Source organism: Parasteatoda tepidariorum, chromosome 9 (genome assembly GCF_982258835.1).
Source record: "Parasteatoda tepidariorum strain Cologne lab strain chromosome 9, Ptep-v5.0, whole genome shotgun sequence".
NCBI classification, from domain to species: domain Eukaryota; kingdom Metazoa; phylum Arthropoda; class Arachnida; order Araneae; family Theridiidae; genus Parasteatoda; species Parasteatoda tepidariorum.
Window position 1 is genome coordinate 66249866 of NC_141763.1, and position 19767 is coordinate 66269632.

General features: G+C 26.3%; 1 protein-coding gene across 1 annotated transcript in view; it reads right to left on the reverse strand.

Moving 5' to 3' along the window:
• LOC107447116 (zinc metalloproteinase-disintegrin-like VLAIP-B) overlaps positions 1-19767 on the reverse strand; it is a 94150-nt gene that overhangs the window by 40951 nt on the left and 33432 nt on the right. The window contains exons 5-13 of the mRNA XM_087152042.1: positions 19375-19457; positions 15349-15409; positions 14490-14544; positions 9168-9223; positions 7820-7879; positions 6532-6600; positions 6233-6396; positions 5200-5281; positions 689-776 (exon numbers count right to left, since the gene is read on the reverse strand). Coding sequence (XP_087008168.1) covers positions 689-776; positions 5200-5281; positions 6233-6396; positions 6532-6600; positions 7820-7879; positions 9168-9223; positions 14490-14544; positions 15349-15409; positions 19375-19457 — 718 coding nt within the window. The remainder of the gene's footprint in view (positions 1-688; positions 777-5199; positions 5282-6232; positions 6397-6531; positions 6601-7819; positions 7880-9167; positions 9224-14489; positions 14545-15348; positions 15410-19374; positions 19458-19767) is intronic.

Genomic DNA, 19767 nt, shown 5'->3' on the forward strand with positions numbered 1-19767 from the left:
TTCGCATTACATCGTAATGTTTCCCCCAATATCATTTCTATATACATCTTATATATAATGTTCATGATATTATTCTAAAATAATATTCTTCCGCAATCAAAGAGGTTTTGTTCAAACGTAAAATGATTCGTTTAGTGTTGGTTACGTTTGTCATTTTGCTCCACTTAGATACTAAATACATTTAGATACGAATACTTAGCTACGGAATACATTATTTGTCTTCATTTTTATTGAGGATTCTAAAGTTATATTCAAGGTGCAATAATTAAAAAAATCCCGGTATATTTGTCCATTATGTAATCAAAAAACCTATTTTGAAAAGTATAAATTTTTACACATTTACAGTAGTATTCATATCTTGAAAACTTATAAAAATTAAATACTTTCCAAATAAATTAAAATTGCTTTATAGATTTAAAAAAAATGGCGTGCTGTTACCGTCTGAGCTCTTTTAGAGTTGACATTTTAAGATAAAACTGTGAGCAGAAGTCGGACAGCAAGCTGATAAAAATGAATTTAATAAAATTTTATTCACATATAAAGCTTTTTTTCCTATTACGAATTTATCATTATAATGTGTACACCTAAAAATGAAACATTTTAAAACTAGCCACATTTTATCACTAAACCATAAAATGAAAAAATATAAAAATTGCTTTTACGATATAAAAAAGATGTCGCCACTTACGTTTATGGTCGTGTTTCATTCCTAGATTGTGTCCTATTAAATGAGCAAGAATGTTTGCAGATATATAGGGAAGAAAAATGTTATTCACCTATAAAATACAAAAATATAGTATTACCGGTTGTCGAATAGTTTAAGAGCTAAAATTTGTATCGAATTTAATCTCTCTCTCTCTCTCTCTCTCTCTCTCTCTCTCTCTCTCTCTCTCTCTCTATATATATATATATATATATATATATATATATATATATATATATATATATATAATATATATATTACCTAAGCACCTATGATATTATTGTGCAATAATTACAGGGAGCTTAACTCATCAAAGTGCTAAAGGTGTGCATGGGAGTCTATAAAATGCCTAATTATTGTATAGAATGACTGAAATTGATTTGCAAAATCGAATTGATTATTATTTCTCAGACTGCTTAGGCATTCTATATTATGACTAAGCAAAGTACATAGTAATAATTCAGATTTTTTACGGGGCGTTTCAGCAAAAACCTGACTTATTTCAAAATTAAAAGTATCAGAAACTAAGGACGATAAAGAAGGAAAACTTGCAATATGCTTAAAGTGAAAGCTACTAATAGTTTATACAGAAATTTTGAAATTTAGTTACAAATTTTGCTCACAGATGGCACTGCAAGCCATTAATGAATCCAGCTATCAGTTTTACCATTAAAATGTGAAAGATTTTCTAACCGGAATAGATAATAATATGCATTCAATTGAACAGTATGTTTAACTTTCTCTAATTAGTAAAAAATATTCTATAGAAAAAGATAAGTAAAATGCTACGAAGTGCTAGGTGCTTGATTTCCGAACGAATGAAATATTTTCTAGTTCATTATGAATAGCTTCCCCCGATAATATTGTTCGTTTCAAAGTCGTAGTTCGTATCACAGTCGTAATGTTCGTTTAATGTCCTAATAGTGTTCTTGATAAAATCGAATATATACTAATATATTTTTTACGTCCTCAGACAAATATATTTATATTTTTCTAATATATTTATATTTTTCGAATATAGTTATATTTTTCTTATATACTTAACTTATTTTAATATATTTCTTACATTATCAGAATTTATATTTTATTAAAATTTGATAATGTGAAAAATATATTAAAATTTGAATTCGATAAATATATTACAAAAATACAGATTTATTAGAAATTATATATACATTAGAAAAATATGAAAATGTTAGAGTCTGATGATGTACGAAATATATTAGAATATGATAAATGTTTTAGAATATTTATCTGATTTGAACATATTTGTCTTATTTTAATATATTTTTTTAAACCTAACATTTAAAATACGCTCCTTTTTTAAATTTACCCTTACAATTTTAGCAAACAAAACATCAATCTCATGTTTCAAAATTGTACACTCCAAATATTCAATAACTTAATTATATTAGCAACTGCGTTTTGACATCATAAGAAGGACGCGTTCATACACTAATGAACCGAGATAAAAATTTTGGTCCGTCATTATATCAAATGAAACATGCATTGAATGGAAGAATAAAGAATCTTTAACTTTCCCTAATGAGTAAAAAAAAAATATTCTATAGAAGAAGATAAATAAAATTCCACGAAGTGCTAGATGCTTGATTTCCGGGAAAAATATATTAAAATTTGAATTAGATAAATATATTACAAAAATACAGAATTATTAGAAATTATAAATATATTAGAAAAATATGAAAATGTTAGAGTCTGATGATGTAAGAAATATATTAGAATATGATAAATGTTTTAGAATATTTATCTGATTTGAATATATTTGTCTTATTTTAATATATTTTTTTAAACCTAATATTTAAAATACGCTTCTTTTTTAAATTTACCCTTACAATTTAGCAAACAAAACATCAATCTCATGTTTCAGAATTCTACACTCCAAATATTCTATAACTTAATTATATTAGCAACTGCATTTTGACATCATAAGAAGGACGCGTTCATACACTAATGAACCGAGATAAAAATTTTGGTCCGTCATTATATCAAATGAAACATGCATTGAATGGAAGAATAAAGAATCTTTAACTTTCCCTAATGAGTAAAAAAAAAAATATTCTATAGAAGAAGATAAGTAAAATTCCACGAAGTGCTAGATGCTTGATTTCCGGGAAAAATATATTAAAATTTGAATTAGATAAATATATTACAAAAATACAGAATTATTAGAAATTGTAAATATATTAGAAAAATATGAAAATGTTAGAGTCTGATGATGTAAGAAATATATTAGAATATGATAAATGTTTTAGAATATTTATCTGATTTGAATATATTTGTCTTATTTTAATATATTTTTTTAAACCTAATATTTAAAATACGCTTCTTTTTTAAATTTACCCTTACAATTTAGCAAACAAAACATCAATCTCATGTTTCAGAATTCTACACTCCAAATATTCTATAACTTAATTATATTAGCAACTGCATTTTGACATCATAAGAAGGACGCGTTCATACACTAATGAACCGAGATAAAAATTTTGGTCCGTCATTATATCAAATGAAACATGCATTGAATGGAAGAATAAAGAATCTTTAACTTTCCCTAATGAGTAAAAAAAATATATTCTATAGAAGAAGATAAGTAAAATTCCACGAAGTGCTAGATGCTTGATTTCCGGGAAAAATATATTAAAATTTGAATTAGATAAATATATTACAAAAATACAGAATTATTAGAAATTGTAAATATATTAGAAAAATATGAAAATGTTAGAGTCTGATGATGTAAGAAATATATTAGAATATGATAAATGTTTTAGAATATTTATCTGATTTGAATATATTTGTCTTATTTTAATATATTTTTTTAAACCTAATATTTAAAATACGCTTCTTTTTTAAATTTACCCTTACAATTTAGCAAACAAAACATCAATCTCATGTTTCAGAATTCTACACTCCAAATATTCTATAACTTAATTATATCAGCAACTGCATTTTGACATCATAAGAAGGACGCGTTCATACACTAATGAACCGAGATAAAAATTTTGGTCCGTCATTATATCAAATGAAACATGCATTGAATGGAAGAATAAAGAATCTTTAACTTTCCCTAATGAGTAAAAAAAAATTCTATCGAAGAAGATAAATAAAATGCTGCGAAGTGCTAGATGCTTGATTTCCGAGCGAATGAGATATTTTCTCGTTCATTATGAATTGCTTCCCCCCGATGATAATGTTCGTTTTCAAGCATCACTTAATGTCGTAGAAATGTTCTAGATAAAATCGAATAATTACGAATGTATGTTTCATATCAGCTTATGTATTCCCGATACCAATTAATACGTATAGAGCTGGGTTACTAGTTTGATGATAGGATGCATTTTAGTTACTAAGCTTGTTAGAAAAATAAATTGTCAGGGGATTTATTTTATTTTACTCCCTTATTCGTGTATTATCTTTCTTACTTCTCTATTTATGTTCCCTTATTCACGTAGTTTAAATAGATTGGTAATATGAAGTTGATAAGTTTTGAGTATTTATGCTTCCATCCTTATGCAATTTAAATAAATTGTCATCAAGAAGTTTATTATATGAGGGATAAGTATTTAAAGCACAAACTATGTAGCATTTGCGCTGTTTTCGATTGTTTGGATACATGATACAAATATACTAAGTACACTTCGCAGAATTATACATCAAAAAATAAAAATAAATAAATGAAACTATTTCAATATTTAAAAGTTAATATATACGTTCTTAGGTACTTGTGGAAAATCTTGCAGATTATGTTCGGCGAAACTTTTTTTTAATATATGCTGTCTGGGAAGTGAACTTAGTATAGTTGAATCATGTACGAAAACAAAAACGAAAAATACTGGTTAAACATCGAAAATTGAGCTCACGCTGCTTTTGAATTGTTTTTCATTTGTCATTTGTCTTTGGAAAAGAAAGTCTAAATAAAATTTGATGCTAGTTTGTTCTAAATTAAGATTGCTGAAATTTCATTTCATGAATATAAGCCTAAATATAAGTTTATTTAATATATGTTATAAATATATGCCTAAATATATGTTTATTTAATATATGTTATAAATATATACCTAAGTATATGTTTATTTAATATATGTTATAAATATATGCCTAAATATGCCTAAATATATGTTAAATTTAAAATTCCTTCATTTTTTTGTTCTTTAATAATATATTTGAAACATAAATTAACAACTATTACTAAGATTTTTTTTTACAAAAAACTTAGAACAAGTTCATTTTAATGCAGTTATTGTTAACAATCTACTTATTGTTGAATTTAATAATAATTTTTCTTTGCCGGTAAAAATAGATTGCTCGAGCTGCTTTGGTTTTATCAAGGCTGTTGTTTAAAATCAAAGCATAACAACAAAATGGTAATAAAAATCCATAAAAAAATAAATATAGTCAATTTAATAAATAATTATTAATCGAAAACAAATAATAAATAAAGAAATAATAAATAACCAAATAATGCATAAAGAAACAGTTACTTTAGTTAAACTAACTCCATTAGCTGTGCAGACACTATCCAAGAAAGCGATGCCATTTTGCTCATCATTAAAATCGCTTCCTCTGAAACATAAAATAATACATCATATGAACGTGATATTGCATTCATACATGATATATTATTGTAAGAATGCAATATCCCATAATGGATACGATAAACAGCATCATATTGCTTACAAATGATATAATTCTTATATATTTACAAAGTGTTCACTAATTACTGACTTAAATGTATATTTTTCGTGTTTCAGCCTTATAATCTTTACACAAAGCTCTTAAAGACCTGGTAAAGAGGAAAAAAAGATAAACGTTATTAATATATAACAATTTTTATTGAGGTCTGTCCAGAAATTTGTTTCGCTTTCATTAGATAATATCCCATCATATAATCATTTACATTTTAATTACCATAGTATCAAAATTGCTTTAATATGAAGAAACAGTTCGTTAAATATCACCTTTCGTCATATAGATTTCAATAAAGCGCAATGAAATGTGGAAAAAAAGAAATGTTTGCAAACTCTTACCAATATTATTAAATTTATTCACTGCACTTTAGAAATGCATTTATCCTTCCAATATATTCATTAAACAATTTTTTTAAGATTACCATTTAGATTTAGATTATCATAATTTAAAACTTTGGTGTATATCTTAATAACGACCAAACATCAAGAGTTTTCATTGATGCCCATATGTTGAAGTATCTTAAAAATAACAATTAAAATATATTTTAGTTTTATTTTAATAAAATATTTTTTCTCGGTGAAAAAAAAGAGAAATCTTATTTGTCTCTACTACTTTAAATAAATCATTAAAGGATATTTTTAATAGCAAATTTTTTTTTTTGAAATGTAGAATTATATTCATTTTTTAAGCCTAAAACTATTTTTTATCATTTATTTTTTCATTTAATCGGAATCTGATTAATATTCATAAAAAATACTTTTAGAACATTTTTTATATTCGTGAAAATATTTATTATACAAACATTAGAAGAAGAAAAAATCTTACGATAGGAGATGAGCCGTATCTATCGAAAATCGACTCATTCGCTGAGCTGCATACTCTTTAAATTTTTTCAAAGTGCTTGAGATATTATTCGTTATTTCTATTCTGTTTTTTGCCCACAGCTCGCCGTAAACCAGACTTAGAGATGTGTTTAATGGCTTGAAAATCTAGAAAAAAATAATAGCAAAACAATATTGATAAATTATTCCTCATAAATATATTTAAGCTAATACCACAAGAAAGCTACTTGATTCCACGAATGGAAATTTTCATCTACTACAAGAAAATACGAACTCAATTACCATGTCTGCATAGTTGATTATTTCAATGGATGTGGTTATAGCCTCTTGAATGGAAGAATATTTTTCGATCTGCAAATAACAAAAATAATAGTTATGTACAACTAGTAGACATAATGCTAAGAAAAAATTTATATTTGATGCTTGACTTGGTGATTTTTCAATAATCTTTGTTTTTATTAATAATATACATATTTACTCAGAAAAAATTCAGATATTTGTAACTCATAAAACATCTTTTATTCAAACTTGTTGCAAGGTTCAGACACTTTACTAACAGTTTTAAAAATTTATATTAGTAAAAATGGAAAATTAAAAGCAAAAAAGGAAAAAGAAAACTTGCAGCAAATTCTTGTGACAGGGGATAAATTTTCCCTTCCAGAGTTATTGGCTTTAGTTCCAAAATTTTATGACAGAGGGCACTGCCAGCTATTTCGGCCGTTTCTATGTTGAACTTTGATGTATACAAATTTCGTCTTCCGATTAGTATCACGTGTGGCTGATAGGGACATTTTGAAAATATTATTACGTAATTTTCATTTACAAAGAGATTTTAAAATTTTATCATGCTATTTTCAATTGTTTTTCTTTGATTTAGAATTTTACTAATTTCAGAGCCATCTGTCGAAAAATGCTTCAACTAATAAAAAAAAACTGATTTTTTATTTATTTTATTTATTTATTTCTTTAATCCTAATTTTTTTCTTAAAATAAATTTTGAAATCATTTATCTACTTAAGATAACTTTCTCAGTCTACATTTTTCTGTCATTGAACAAAGAATAAGTAAAGGTATCTTATGATAAGTAGTTTTTTTTTTCTTTCTAAGATCGATTCATTATTTTTGAGAGGGTAACGGCGAAAAAGAAATACGTGCTTTAAGAATTATATTAATAGCATCATAATGTTTACGACATATCTATCCAAACTAAATTTATGATGCTCAACACCTTTATAGTTCATTTTTCCCCTTTTCTCACATCAGTTTCAAGATAAAAATATTAATTCATCAGTTTTTTACTACTTGGGGCTGTTGGCGGCTTCATTAAGTAATGCATAATCACTTTACTATTGCAACATACATCTTTCATTATTATAGCACAAGCAGTTAGAAAGTTAAAAGCATGTTGAAAAAAACTTTCGTGGCTTTCTGGAGGCGAAGAGATGACTTCTAATCACGCCAATTAAGGCTGAGTCAGTAAAGGCTACATTATACTTTACTAGAAGATTTTACAAACCTCTGAGTTTAAAAAGTTTCAGACTATCGGAAAAAATGCACTTGTAATACATACCAAGGATTGATCTAGAACTAGAGCAACTTCAATAAACTTTTCCCTCAATGCAACGTCCTCCTAAGGAAATTAAGCAATAAAAACGAGATTAATTAATGATTTTATACAAAAGAAGATTTCTTTTAATTAATTTAATCGTATAAATAGGATGAACGTCAAGTAATTAAAAAGTTGAAAATAAATATTTTTATTTGGTGAAATATGATTCTAAGGATATTAGAACAACCCATGGATTAAGTATGTCAGAATGGTTTGAGATTGTACATAAATGGCCTTCACATGGTTCTTGTGGTTTAGAACCTTTAGTTCTCCTAAATACCTACACTTTTAGAAAATTATTGCTTGCCGAATCATAATATCGATAAAATTTGCTAAAATGTAACTGGGTATTATTTCTTTAACTTGATTACACGACCACGGCTGATTTTGAACGGAAAATATGGTTTATTGCTCAACATCAAAACGCTATGGTTCAAATTGAACCAAATTTTTCAAAGAGTAAAATACACTCATTTGAATCCAAAGGCACACCAACAAGGATAACCAATTTCAACCTTTAAGGCTGTTTTTCAAAGGCTATGTAGTCGCATGAAATAATGCGTTTTTGCTATTAACTGTTGTGAGTTTGAGACAATTGGTCCAAATTTACAATATCTTTAACCAGCACCCTCTATGTTTATTCTGAAGATGGCGCACAACGTCAATATTGAGAAAAGCCACAGTTTTTAGAAAAGAAAAAAGCGTTTGTGGTCTAATTTTTTAAGATTTAAAAACTCACTACAATGCTATATTGTCTGGACTAATAAAAAAAATTGCAAAAAACGACTAAAAGTTATTACTTTTAATCTAGGAAGAAAAATATCGCTAAATTTGCAATTTTCAAAAAAAAAGTTTGATAACTTTTAAAATATTTTAGTTATTTGACCGTTATAAAGCACAGTTAATTCGTCACGGTAAGAGGGCATATGTAGTTTTTCAAGTACCAGGTACTTAAACTGAGGACTTTTATTTTGTTTGGCGAAGGAGCTACGAAAAATGTAGTTAGAGTACCTATGCCATTGACACAAAATTGAAGTTTAAAAGCGTTTTGGAAAATGTTTACATTCTATAACAAAAAAAAACTTAGCGAATGTTTCTAATAATTACAATGCAATTCTAAAATCAAAACAATTTCAAATAAACAATTTTAAATTATTTCAACGTGCATTTTTTAGTAAATATTAAAAAAAATGATTTTTCCAATTTTCATTACTTACTTATCATCCTATATAAAAGTAACTTAAATGAATGTTATTTTGTAGAACCAAATGATTTAATTACTTAGCTAAATAATATATGTTCTCCTCACATTTGGTGGTACGTGTAGCATGTTCTCCACCAGACTTTCTACTATCTCTGTATTATCTGCAACAAAAAAAAATATGTTAAATAATTACCAAATTACTCATGAATAATTCCCTTTGATTATCACACAAAAAATATTTGAAGTTAAATAAAAATTATACATAAATTAAATTCAGATCTAGTTCTGGTTGTAAAATTTATTATCAAATATACCGGGCTATCTAATGCTTTGATACATTTGAAACAATGTATACACAATAGACTTGATACAATAATACACTTGAAACAATGTATCAAAGCATTTTAGATTTGCTTTCATATATACAATTTCGGAATCTTTGATGAAAGTGTGATAAAAAAATATACACAAAGAGAGGTCAAAAATTAATATCTAAACCAGGAAAAAGAAACACGCAATTGATATCAAACGAATTTCTTTTAAAAAGATGCGATTAAAAACGCCATAACATGCTTGATTGCTTAAATAAAACTTTTAACGTGTTTTTAATAATTATCATCCACTCTTACATTTAAAAATATACACATTATAAGTCGAAAATTGATATTTAAACCAGGAAAAACGAAGGCGCAACTGAAATCAAACAAATTACTTTTAAAGAATCGGGATTAAAGCAGCCATAACATCATTGATTGCTGGATGAAAAAAAATTAAGGTGTTTTTAATAATGACGTTTCAAATCTTCTCTAAATATTAATCCTCGATCACACATTAAAAATACGCACCATAAAAGCCGGAATTTAATAATTAAACCAGGAAAAGAAAAGAAAAAAATCAATTTTAATTTGACTAATCATTTTTAAAAAAATCGGCATTAAAAAAGCCATAACATGTTTGATAGCTGGAAAAAGCTATCAAAGATGCTTTTAATAATCACCTTTCAAATCATCTCTTACTCATTAATCTTTACTTACACATTAATATTTACTTACACATAATCTTTACTTACAAATTAAAACTCTACGTATTACGGGTAGAAAATTAATATTTTAACCAGAGGAAAAAAAAGAATTTTAATTTAACTAATCATTTTAAAAAATTGGCATTAAAGAAGCCATAATATGATTGATTGTTGGAAAAAGCTATCAAAGAGTTTTTTAATCATCACCTTTTAAATCATCTTTTACTAAATAATCCTCACTTACACATTAAAAATCCTTTTAGTTGTATAGAAAGGCAACCTTATAGCAAATGTTGCATTTTCATTTAAGTTGGCTTAGAAAGGTTGACAAATTAATTCTTTTTTGAACTTAGTAGAAATCTTAGTATACAAAGCTTGTTTCCGTAAAGATTGAATAATGGTATGAAAAAAACGTAACTTTTCAAAAAAAAGGTACAATTATTTTCTCTTTTGTTGCAAACTTTGTTTTTGCCTTTTTTCATTCTAGCTTTCTCTAGGTTCTCAAATGCAACATTTTGTTTGCGTTGAAAACACAATGATCAGGCCAACCTTATTTTTTAAAGTGTTAAGAAAGTATATAAAAGCCTGCGCAAGTATATCCTGCTTCATTGATGGTTATAAAATCTAAAATAAACTTCAAGATGGTGAATCTCTCAGGTAGAAAGCACTTTCTTTTATTGATTTGTGAATGATGATTCATCTTCGATTTAAATATTTCTTAGCCTTGTTTTGTAAAGGCAAATTCAATAAAAGGGTTGTTTATACAAGCTTAATGCGAACCACAATGCACCTAAACTAGCATAGTTAAATTTAACATTGTTTCAAGCTTGCATGGTATACTTGCTAATTGTTTATAAACCTTGCTGGACTTTGTGATAAAGGTTATTGCTGACATTAAAACCAACCTTACACTGATATCTGGACAGAATTGTCATAACTTAATTATAATAATTGCATTTAATAACGATGAGTAGTGGAACTACTTTGTCCATTCTTTCGCTACATTTTTTTAAAAAAAATAAAAAAATAAATGAATAAAAAATTTTAAGGGGGGAGAGAGGATATTCAGGGAGAGAAGTTTAAAATTATCTAAAAAATTAACGACAATAAAAGGAAGTTATTATATATATTGTATTGTATTATATATGTGGACGTTATATATATACATAGCTGCCAACTCTTCCGGTTTTCCCGGAAGATTTTATTTTCATATTTAAAGTGCTAGCGAAATTCATGTTATTTCAGTAAACTTTTTGAATTATAATAATAATTTTAAATCAGTTTGACCACCACTACATATAAATAATTACAACAAATATATAAAAGCATATTATTCGTTACGATAGCGAATTTCAACCTGATTAAAATATAAATATATCTTTGAGGAAGATAGTTTTTCGGTAATTATTTTACTACCACTTGGAAAATCCATTCCCGAAAAGAGTGATTGTTGGCAGGTATGTATACATTATACATTGTACCTATACAGTTCAATTCTTTTGTAAATAATACTTAGCAAAATAATACTCATTCCCAATTTATACCAGGTGTTACATAAATAATTGGTGATCTGAAAAATCATTTTTAAAAAAAGGCGAAAGCGGACAGAATTGTATTGCTTGCTGCGTTCTATCTAAAAATTGAGGAAATATCGTTTTACCAAGTTTCAAAATTAGTCATGAATTTCGTTTATAAAAGGAGAAGATTATAAATCAACATGTTTTTAAAATTACCATGATGGCATGTTTTTAATGTAACCATCATTTTGTTGCAACAAAGAGGTGCACCTCGTTTGTATGAGTACTTCGAGAATCTTCGAAAATAAGTTCTAAATATTTAATTATATTTCTTTCCTTTCTTAAAAAAATTTCTAGTTTTTAAGTACTGAAATTCTATAGGAAGTTAAATCTGAAAATTTTTGAAAAAAAAAATTCTACTTAATATTATTAAAATATAGTTATTCGGATTGTTTATTCGGATTGTATGTTCGGATTGTTCGGATCATTACTGAGAATTAAAAGCATAGTTTTTAAGACTTTTAAAAATTTTTGACAGATCACTACGATGTTAATTTTTTGGTAAATAAAACTTGCTTCAAAAATGTCGTATAAATTTGAATATTTCTTTTTTTACATAATGATTTTAAAAGTACTTGTTCTATAAAACATTTAACTATTATAAACTTTTAAGTTCCACAATAAAATAATTAAATCCATGAAAATTAAATTCTTTCAAAATAATAATTGAATATGATAGTTAAAAAAACTTTTGAAAACTCAACATAATGCTTTAGAAATATTTAAATATTTTAATGAATTTACTTCCTTCGCCTATGATACATTTAAATGCATCTCAGATATTTTTCAAAGCAATATTCTGATTAATTCCCCGAATAGGATTTTAACAAAGCCATCATCAATTCCATTGAGATTTCTAATAATTTTATTAACAATAATTATTTCACAATTTAATCTGAGTATCTACAGTAAAAATATCTAGGAATAAATACTGGCATAATTATTAGCATTATTTATTGTTTTACGTTTAATGGTCAAATTTTTTATTACATTTTCCTTTATTTAAACTTGAAAAAAAACAAGAAATACTGAAATTAATAGAATTAAACAAGCGGAATTAAATTATCAAACAAATTTAAAAATTGTGACATTGGTTTTTTATTTATAGAGCTTAGATTAGAGTTTTGAAAATTCATTAGTTTTATTAGTTATTTTAAAAAAGATTTAGATATATGCACAACAAATCAGTTTATAATATCCATAAGCAGAAAAAATAATTTTAATTTGCGTAATTTTGCATTGAATAGATAATGAAATAACTTTTTATTTGTTAATTATATATTTCGATAATTTCTTTGCATTTAGTTTTATTTACTTGGAATTAAAAGTTTTTTTATTTCTTCTGATTTATTTAAGTATCATACTTCTCGAATTATTTTTGTTAGGTGTTGAAAAATTCTTTTTTCTTTTCTTTGTTTTTAAAAAATTTCTTTTAAAAAATCTCATTATTAGTAAATCTCGTCATTACTTGAAAGAATATGATAATTTTATTTTCATAAATTATCTGTTCGTTTTAAAAAATTTAGAATACGTACTATGTATTCAAAATTTAAATTGCACATTTAAATTAATGTTTTTATATCTGAGGCTTCCTTAAATGCCTATTCGAAATTTTTAAATTACTTTAAAAATTAAGTGAATTGGTTTATAGGTTTTATTTCAGCAAAATGTTTAAATTCTTCTTGCATCCTATTTTGATTAGGGAATTTGAAATTAAGAGCAATGATTATGCACGACAGATCGTTTTATTAATACTGGAAATCCGCAAGAAAGACTCTAAGTTCGAATAAAAAACATGGAAGAAATGCCATGCTTTTTCTATTTTTTAAATAGTTTGAATATAAAAGAAAAAAATCAGATAAAATTACCGTACTTGTGACAGTTCAGGTAAAAAAAAATATTAATTTTGTCAATAAAACCAAAATATACAGTATTTAAACCATTCATTTCGAAATTTTTAATTCCTATATGATAACGGTTCACCTGAAATTCTGGTTCTTAAAGTTAGTGTTCTTAACGACTCACAATCACTAAAAAATGTAAAACTGAAAGGAAAATTTAACCGAAAAAATTGTTTTTATATCATGCTCTAAGGTATAATGATAAAATTAACAATTTTTACCACATTTACTTGATGTTATCAATTAGTATAAAATCATATTAAAATCATTACAATTACTGAGTTTTTTGGTGTTTCCATAGAGCCAGAAACATGATAAATTTTATTATACTCTGGTAATTTTGACCATTATTTTTTCTAAATGTAAGGATTTTTCCGTGTCATGGAGGTTAAGACCCAGCGGAATGCTGTTGGCAATATGGTCAACATTGCGCACCGGGCATTTGTAGTTCTTAGAGAAGCTCCTAACTATCGATTTGAAGATAAATGGGCATCAAGCCGTCACCGGGAATCGATCCCCAGTTCTTTTAAAAGACAGTTCTCAGGAGTTATTGGAGCTCAAGAAAAATATAAATCGACGAAATATTTAGTCTAAGATTATGTTACATTTTTAAAATCAAAGGGCTTTTGGCAACAAAATATTTGCAAGCCACATTTCCAAATTATTTGGAAGAGCGTTTTTGATGACAAAACATCACGATTTCTACGTAGCCAATTAGATATCTCTCTATATCTGGTAGAAATGTCAAAAAAATATAAACTGCTCATCTTGAAATAACTTAAAGGGACAGTTTGACATAAAATTATCCGTTTTGGAAAAAAAGTGAATTATCACTTTGTTGTCCAAAATTCTTCTAATGTTCTTAAATAGAAATACTAAAGATTAATGTAATAAATAAATAAACATGCGTTAAAGATGTTAATCTTACCACACTTTAATAGTTCATCTTGAGCGACATGATAAAGTAGGTGTGGATGGGTTTCCTATAAGAATATATGGAAAAAATAGTTAACTAAGAGGAATTTTCGTTTTTACTTTGTAGTGTTTCATTCAATGATAATAGTAATTAAAGAAGTGAAATTTGGCAGCATCATTCGTAAAATCCATTTTTACCATAAAATATTATACGGTAATTTTTACAGTAATATTTATTCAATTCGATTGATGCAGTGATTTTTCAGTAATTGTTACCGTAAAAATTACGGTACATCAGAGTTTTTGTTCCATTAAAATTCGGTAAAAATTGATTTTACAGTAAAAAGTACAAGTACCCTGAGTGCCAGTACTTTTTTTTATTTGATCCGGATCTTTTTAACAATGTAAACGGATTGAGATGTAATTTTTAAAATAAAGTAAAGACCCGATAGTTTCATAAGTGCCGCCATTGATGAAATTAAAAAAAAGATGTTAAGAAAGAAATTATTCATGATGAAATATCACTCATGTGAGCTCGTAATTAATTTTCGGGTTGTCCCTAAAAAGACTGTGCGTACAAGTATGAAAGTTACCGTGTTCAAAATTATGAAAGTTAAAAATTACCGTGCTTTTTTGGTGTTCACATAGAACCAGAAACACGGTAAATTTCACCATATTCCGGTAGTTTTGACAATACTTTTTTTCTCAGAGTATGAAGGTGTAAAATTTAATCACTAGATACTTTATAGATAAGAAAATTCTTTGAGGTTTATAAAATATAATATTTTGATTTATTTCCCCATGGATGTTTTGCAAAGGTGTAAAATTTTAATTAAAATTTGTAACACAAGAAAAAAGGATAGAACTCTTACTGATAGGTTTCCATGCAAAGGCTGTAGAAAAAACATTTTTCCATCTAGCAATATAATTCCTCTGAAATAAAATAATAAAAAAATAGTGTTTTTTAATTAAATGAATAAACTTTCAGATTACCGTTACTTTAAATTCACGAAAACATTTCTGATTTTCTAAAAAGAATAAAAAAATTGAGCTAATACAAATTTCACTATTTTAGTAAAAATAGGAAAAATAAGAGGACTTTTAATAATAAAAAGTCTTGTGTGTTTTAAGTTCTAAACATATAACGTTTCTTCTATTTTTCCTCATCTCATTTTTATACTTCAACAAAAAAGTCTTTTATGAAAATTAATATTTCATAAAAGAAAAGAAGAAAAACTTTTAATATTAGAAAGAGCAAAGCAAGAAAACTTTTAGTATTAATTATCTTCTTTGTATATATATATATATATATATATATATATATATATCAGTAAAAAAATTAGTAGTTCGAATATAAATTTCTGAAAGAATTTTACTTGTTTTAAAAAAATATAATTTATTTAAATGAAAATATTGAAAGCATAACAAAAAACATTTCAGTTTCCTTTTTCATAGTTTACTTCCAGTTTCGATTTTACCTGTCAACATATGAAAAAACAACTATAAATTCATTTCCAAAAATTATGGATAAACATCTTAGAAGGTTTTGATGAGCTCATGATTTTAAGTTCAAGTAAAGATAATTAAAAATTTAATGAAATTTTCGTCGAAATTGCTGATTTTCACCAAGTCGGATATAGTTCGTTCCCCAGGAGTTGGCACTTTGTTGCACCTGCTCGGACGCAGAGTTCATTTCAGCGCGGGAATAAGAGGAGAAACATCTCCACATTTGAAAAGAAGACAACCCTTTATGCGTGCCAAACGCAAACAGTGAATTCTTTTTCAGTCACTTATTTCGCTTTATCAACTGCTATTATACCTTTGGTTACAATAGCTAATTAAATATATTTTAATTTTAAAATCTGCTGTTTTCCCAGCAAAATGTCTCAAAAAGGAAGACTATTCAACCAAAGGAGAGAAATATCATCAAATTTATGAGATATTTCATGCTAAAAAATGCACATAAAGATTACGAAATAAATTTTTTTGTCATGCAATCGCCAAATAACAACCTTTTTCAGGATTGTCCACATGATTCTCCCAAAAATAGCATAGGATCATCTGATACCTCGTGATGAAGGAGGAGCCAAGTGCCAATTCCTGGTGAACGAACTATACCTTAAATGTATGAAAATCTAAGCTTAAAACATGATGATTAACTTGTGTTAACAAGACTAAAACTAACTAGAGTTTTACCAATTTATTTCGGTGTATTTGCATTCTAGACCCTCAAACTTTTTTACACAATTAAAAAATTCGTTTCATACTAATTGGTTTTTCCTTATTTGAAATTATTTAGAAAGTATTCTTTAAATATATCGGCTGTGATGCCCTACAGAAATTAAAATATTATATTAATCTGATAATCTATACACTATAAAAAATTCCGAATCGAATTACCGTAAAATGTACTAACACCCTGAGTGCAGCATCCGTAATTTGAGTGCAGTATCCGCAGCATTTTATATCGTAATTTGTATAGTAATATTTAATCACAGTGAATCAATGATTTTACAGCAAACATTACAGTAAAATTTATGTTATATCAGTTATCTGTTTAGTAAAATTTTACGGTAAAAAAGGATTTTACTGTAATAAGTACTGAACCCTGAGTACTGGTACTTTTTGCAGTATTTTGATCATGAATTTTTTACAGTAAAGTTTCTTTAAGCCCTATTGTTACACAGTACCTCAAAAAAATTAACAACTCTTAATATAGTCAACGGATTTTCTTACTCAGATGGAATCTTAATTGTTTGAATGTCTAAGCTTAAGCATTGTAATTAACTTGCGAAATGCGATATTATAAATTACGAAAGATGACAAAAAACGCACTTTCTATGAATAAACAAACCATTTTATTCAACATATTTGCATTTATACACTTAATAATAGTGCTAATCTGGACGCCAGGTCTCGATAGTTTAGTCAAGACAAGTAGTCGACAATTTGAATCTATTAATGTTAAATTAATGTTCTTAATATCTTTTAATGTTAACACCAAATATCTAAAACTGTTTAAGCTGAACAAAAGAATGTTACACACTATCACTAATTTTAATCCAAATATGTGAAAATTATTTATTATTTTTTTAAAATTTAATAACAGTCGAAAGAGTTTTTATAGCGAAACGTAGAAATTTTTACACGGAGAAAAAATTCTGGTGAAATTATCGTACTGTATGGTAAAAAAACTTCTGGTGAAAAGCAATGATTCTGGTTATAAAACCAAAATATACGATATTTAAACCATTCATTAGGTAATTTTTTAATTCGTATGGTAATGGTTTTCTGAAATATCTGGTTTTCAAAATTACAGTCTCTATTACCACACATTTACTAAAGAATGAAAACACTGGAAGGTAAATATAACCGAATAAATGGTTTTTATGCCATGCTCTATTGTATCATAATAAAATTATTAAATTTTACCACTTTTTACAAACTTTATCACATTTTATGAAACCATATTTTATTGTTAATTTTACCAAAATCATTACCAAATATAAAATTACCGTGCTTTTTGCTGATCCCATAAAGCCAGAAACATGATGCTTTTTTTTACCATATTCTGGTAATTTTGATCATACTTTTTCTCAATGTGCATATTCAAGCACCATTAAAATTCAAATCACAAAAGCCAGAAATTAAATGTAAGTGGGTGAACAGTCCTTGAAAACTTCAAATTAAAACTTTTTTCACAAACAATTTCATTACTTGATCAAAAGCCATTAATGTGTTTCGTGTTTTTTCACTATGCTTGCTTTATAATCAACTTGTTCAAAATTAAAGATAAACAATGCAAAGATAAGCAATGCTTATCGAATACAGGCATTATATTCTCAAAAAATTTTATTTACAGAATTACATAGTTTCAATGTAGTATAAATAATTTAGCAATGATACAAACTTATTGATAATACTTATTTTCCATAGTGAGAAAAAGTATGCTCAGAATTACCAAAATATGGCAACATTTACCGTGTTTCTGTTACCTTTCCCTGTTTTCTATGGGAGTACCAAAACGCACTGTAAGTTTTCCGAAGTGCTTTGGAAAGGTTTTTGGTAAAATTAACAATAAAATATGCTTTTATAATAAGTGATAAAATTTGGAAAATGTGGTAAATTTTTTTAATTTTATCATGATACCTTAGGGTATGGCATAGTAACCATTTATTCAATTAAATTTACTTATTCCTTTCGTATTTTTAACTAAATGTGTGGTTGTAAGAACTATAATTGTGAAAATCGGAATTTTTCGGTAAATTGGTCACACCGGTAAAAAAAAAAAACCATATAAACGAAAAAATTATTAAATGAAAGGTTTAAATACTGTATATTTTGGACTTATAAATTTAAATTATGCTTTCTTTTTTTTTTTTTTTTTTTTAAACCAGAAATGTCATTATTATAAAGTACGGTAATTTCACCAGAATTTTTTCTACGTGTACTTTTGGCGACAGAAATTTATTTTGGGAGCAAATTGTAAAAAAATACCTGTTTGAGAGTATTTTGAAACATAACCAAAATAAATTGAATCAGAGCTTAGAAATGTTTATGATGAATTTTAATAATTTTGTGTAAAAATTTTTAAAAAAAGCTTATTTCGGAGCATTGTTGTGTTTTGAAGCATTATGTAAAAATGCTTTATTTTGCAGGGTTGGAAGAATTTTGAGTAAAAACTTTTTGCTTTGATCAGCTTATCTAGCAATCACATCACTTATTTGATACTTTACACATGAATAGATCAATCTGTGAAATGTCTCTAATCAATTTTAATAATTATGATTATCATGAAAATTATAACAATGATTATAATATAACAATGATTATATTATAACAATTCTAACAATGATTATTATAACAATTTTAATAATTATGATTAACATACTACTTACCTCACTCCTGAGCAAGTATAAAATGCAGCTGTACCATCTGGATAATTTCTAATTGTTGCTTGATAGAAACAATTTTCAGGTAACTGTAATATTTGTAAATTTATTAATCATATTGGTTTTCAGTCTATAGCAAAACAGCTACACTATAAAATATCCCGCATTAAATTACGGTAAAAAGTACCGAACGAAATGCTATTAAGATGCATATGTTTTTTATTTTGATAAAATAATGATCATCCAAAATGTATAAAATTTTAATTAAGTTTTTTTATTTATTTATTTTAACAGCAGACATTATTGAACACTCGTCCTTCGCCTCGAAAGATGCCAGAAGAGCTGCACTATAACGTTACACTTACGGGATTCCTTGGAATATTCATCCATTTTTTAACC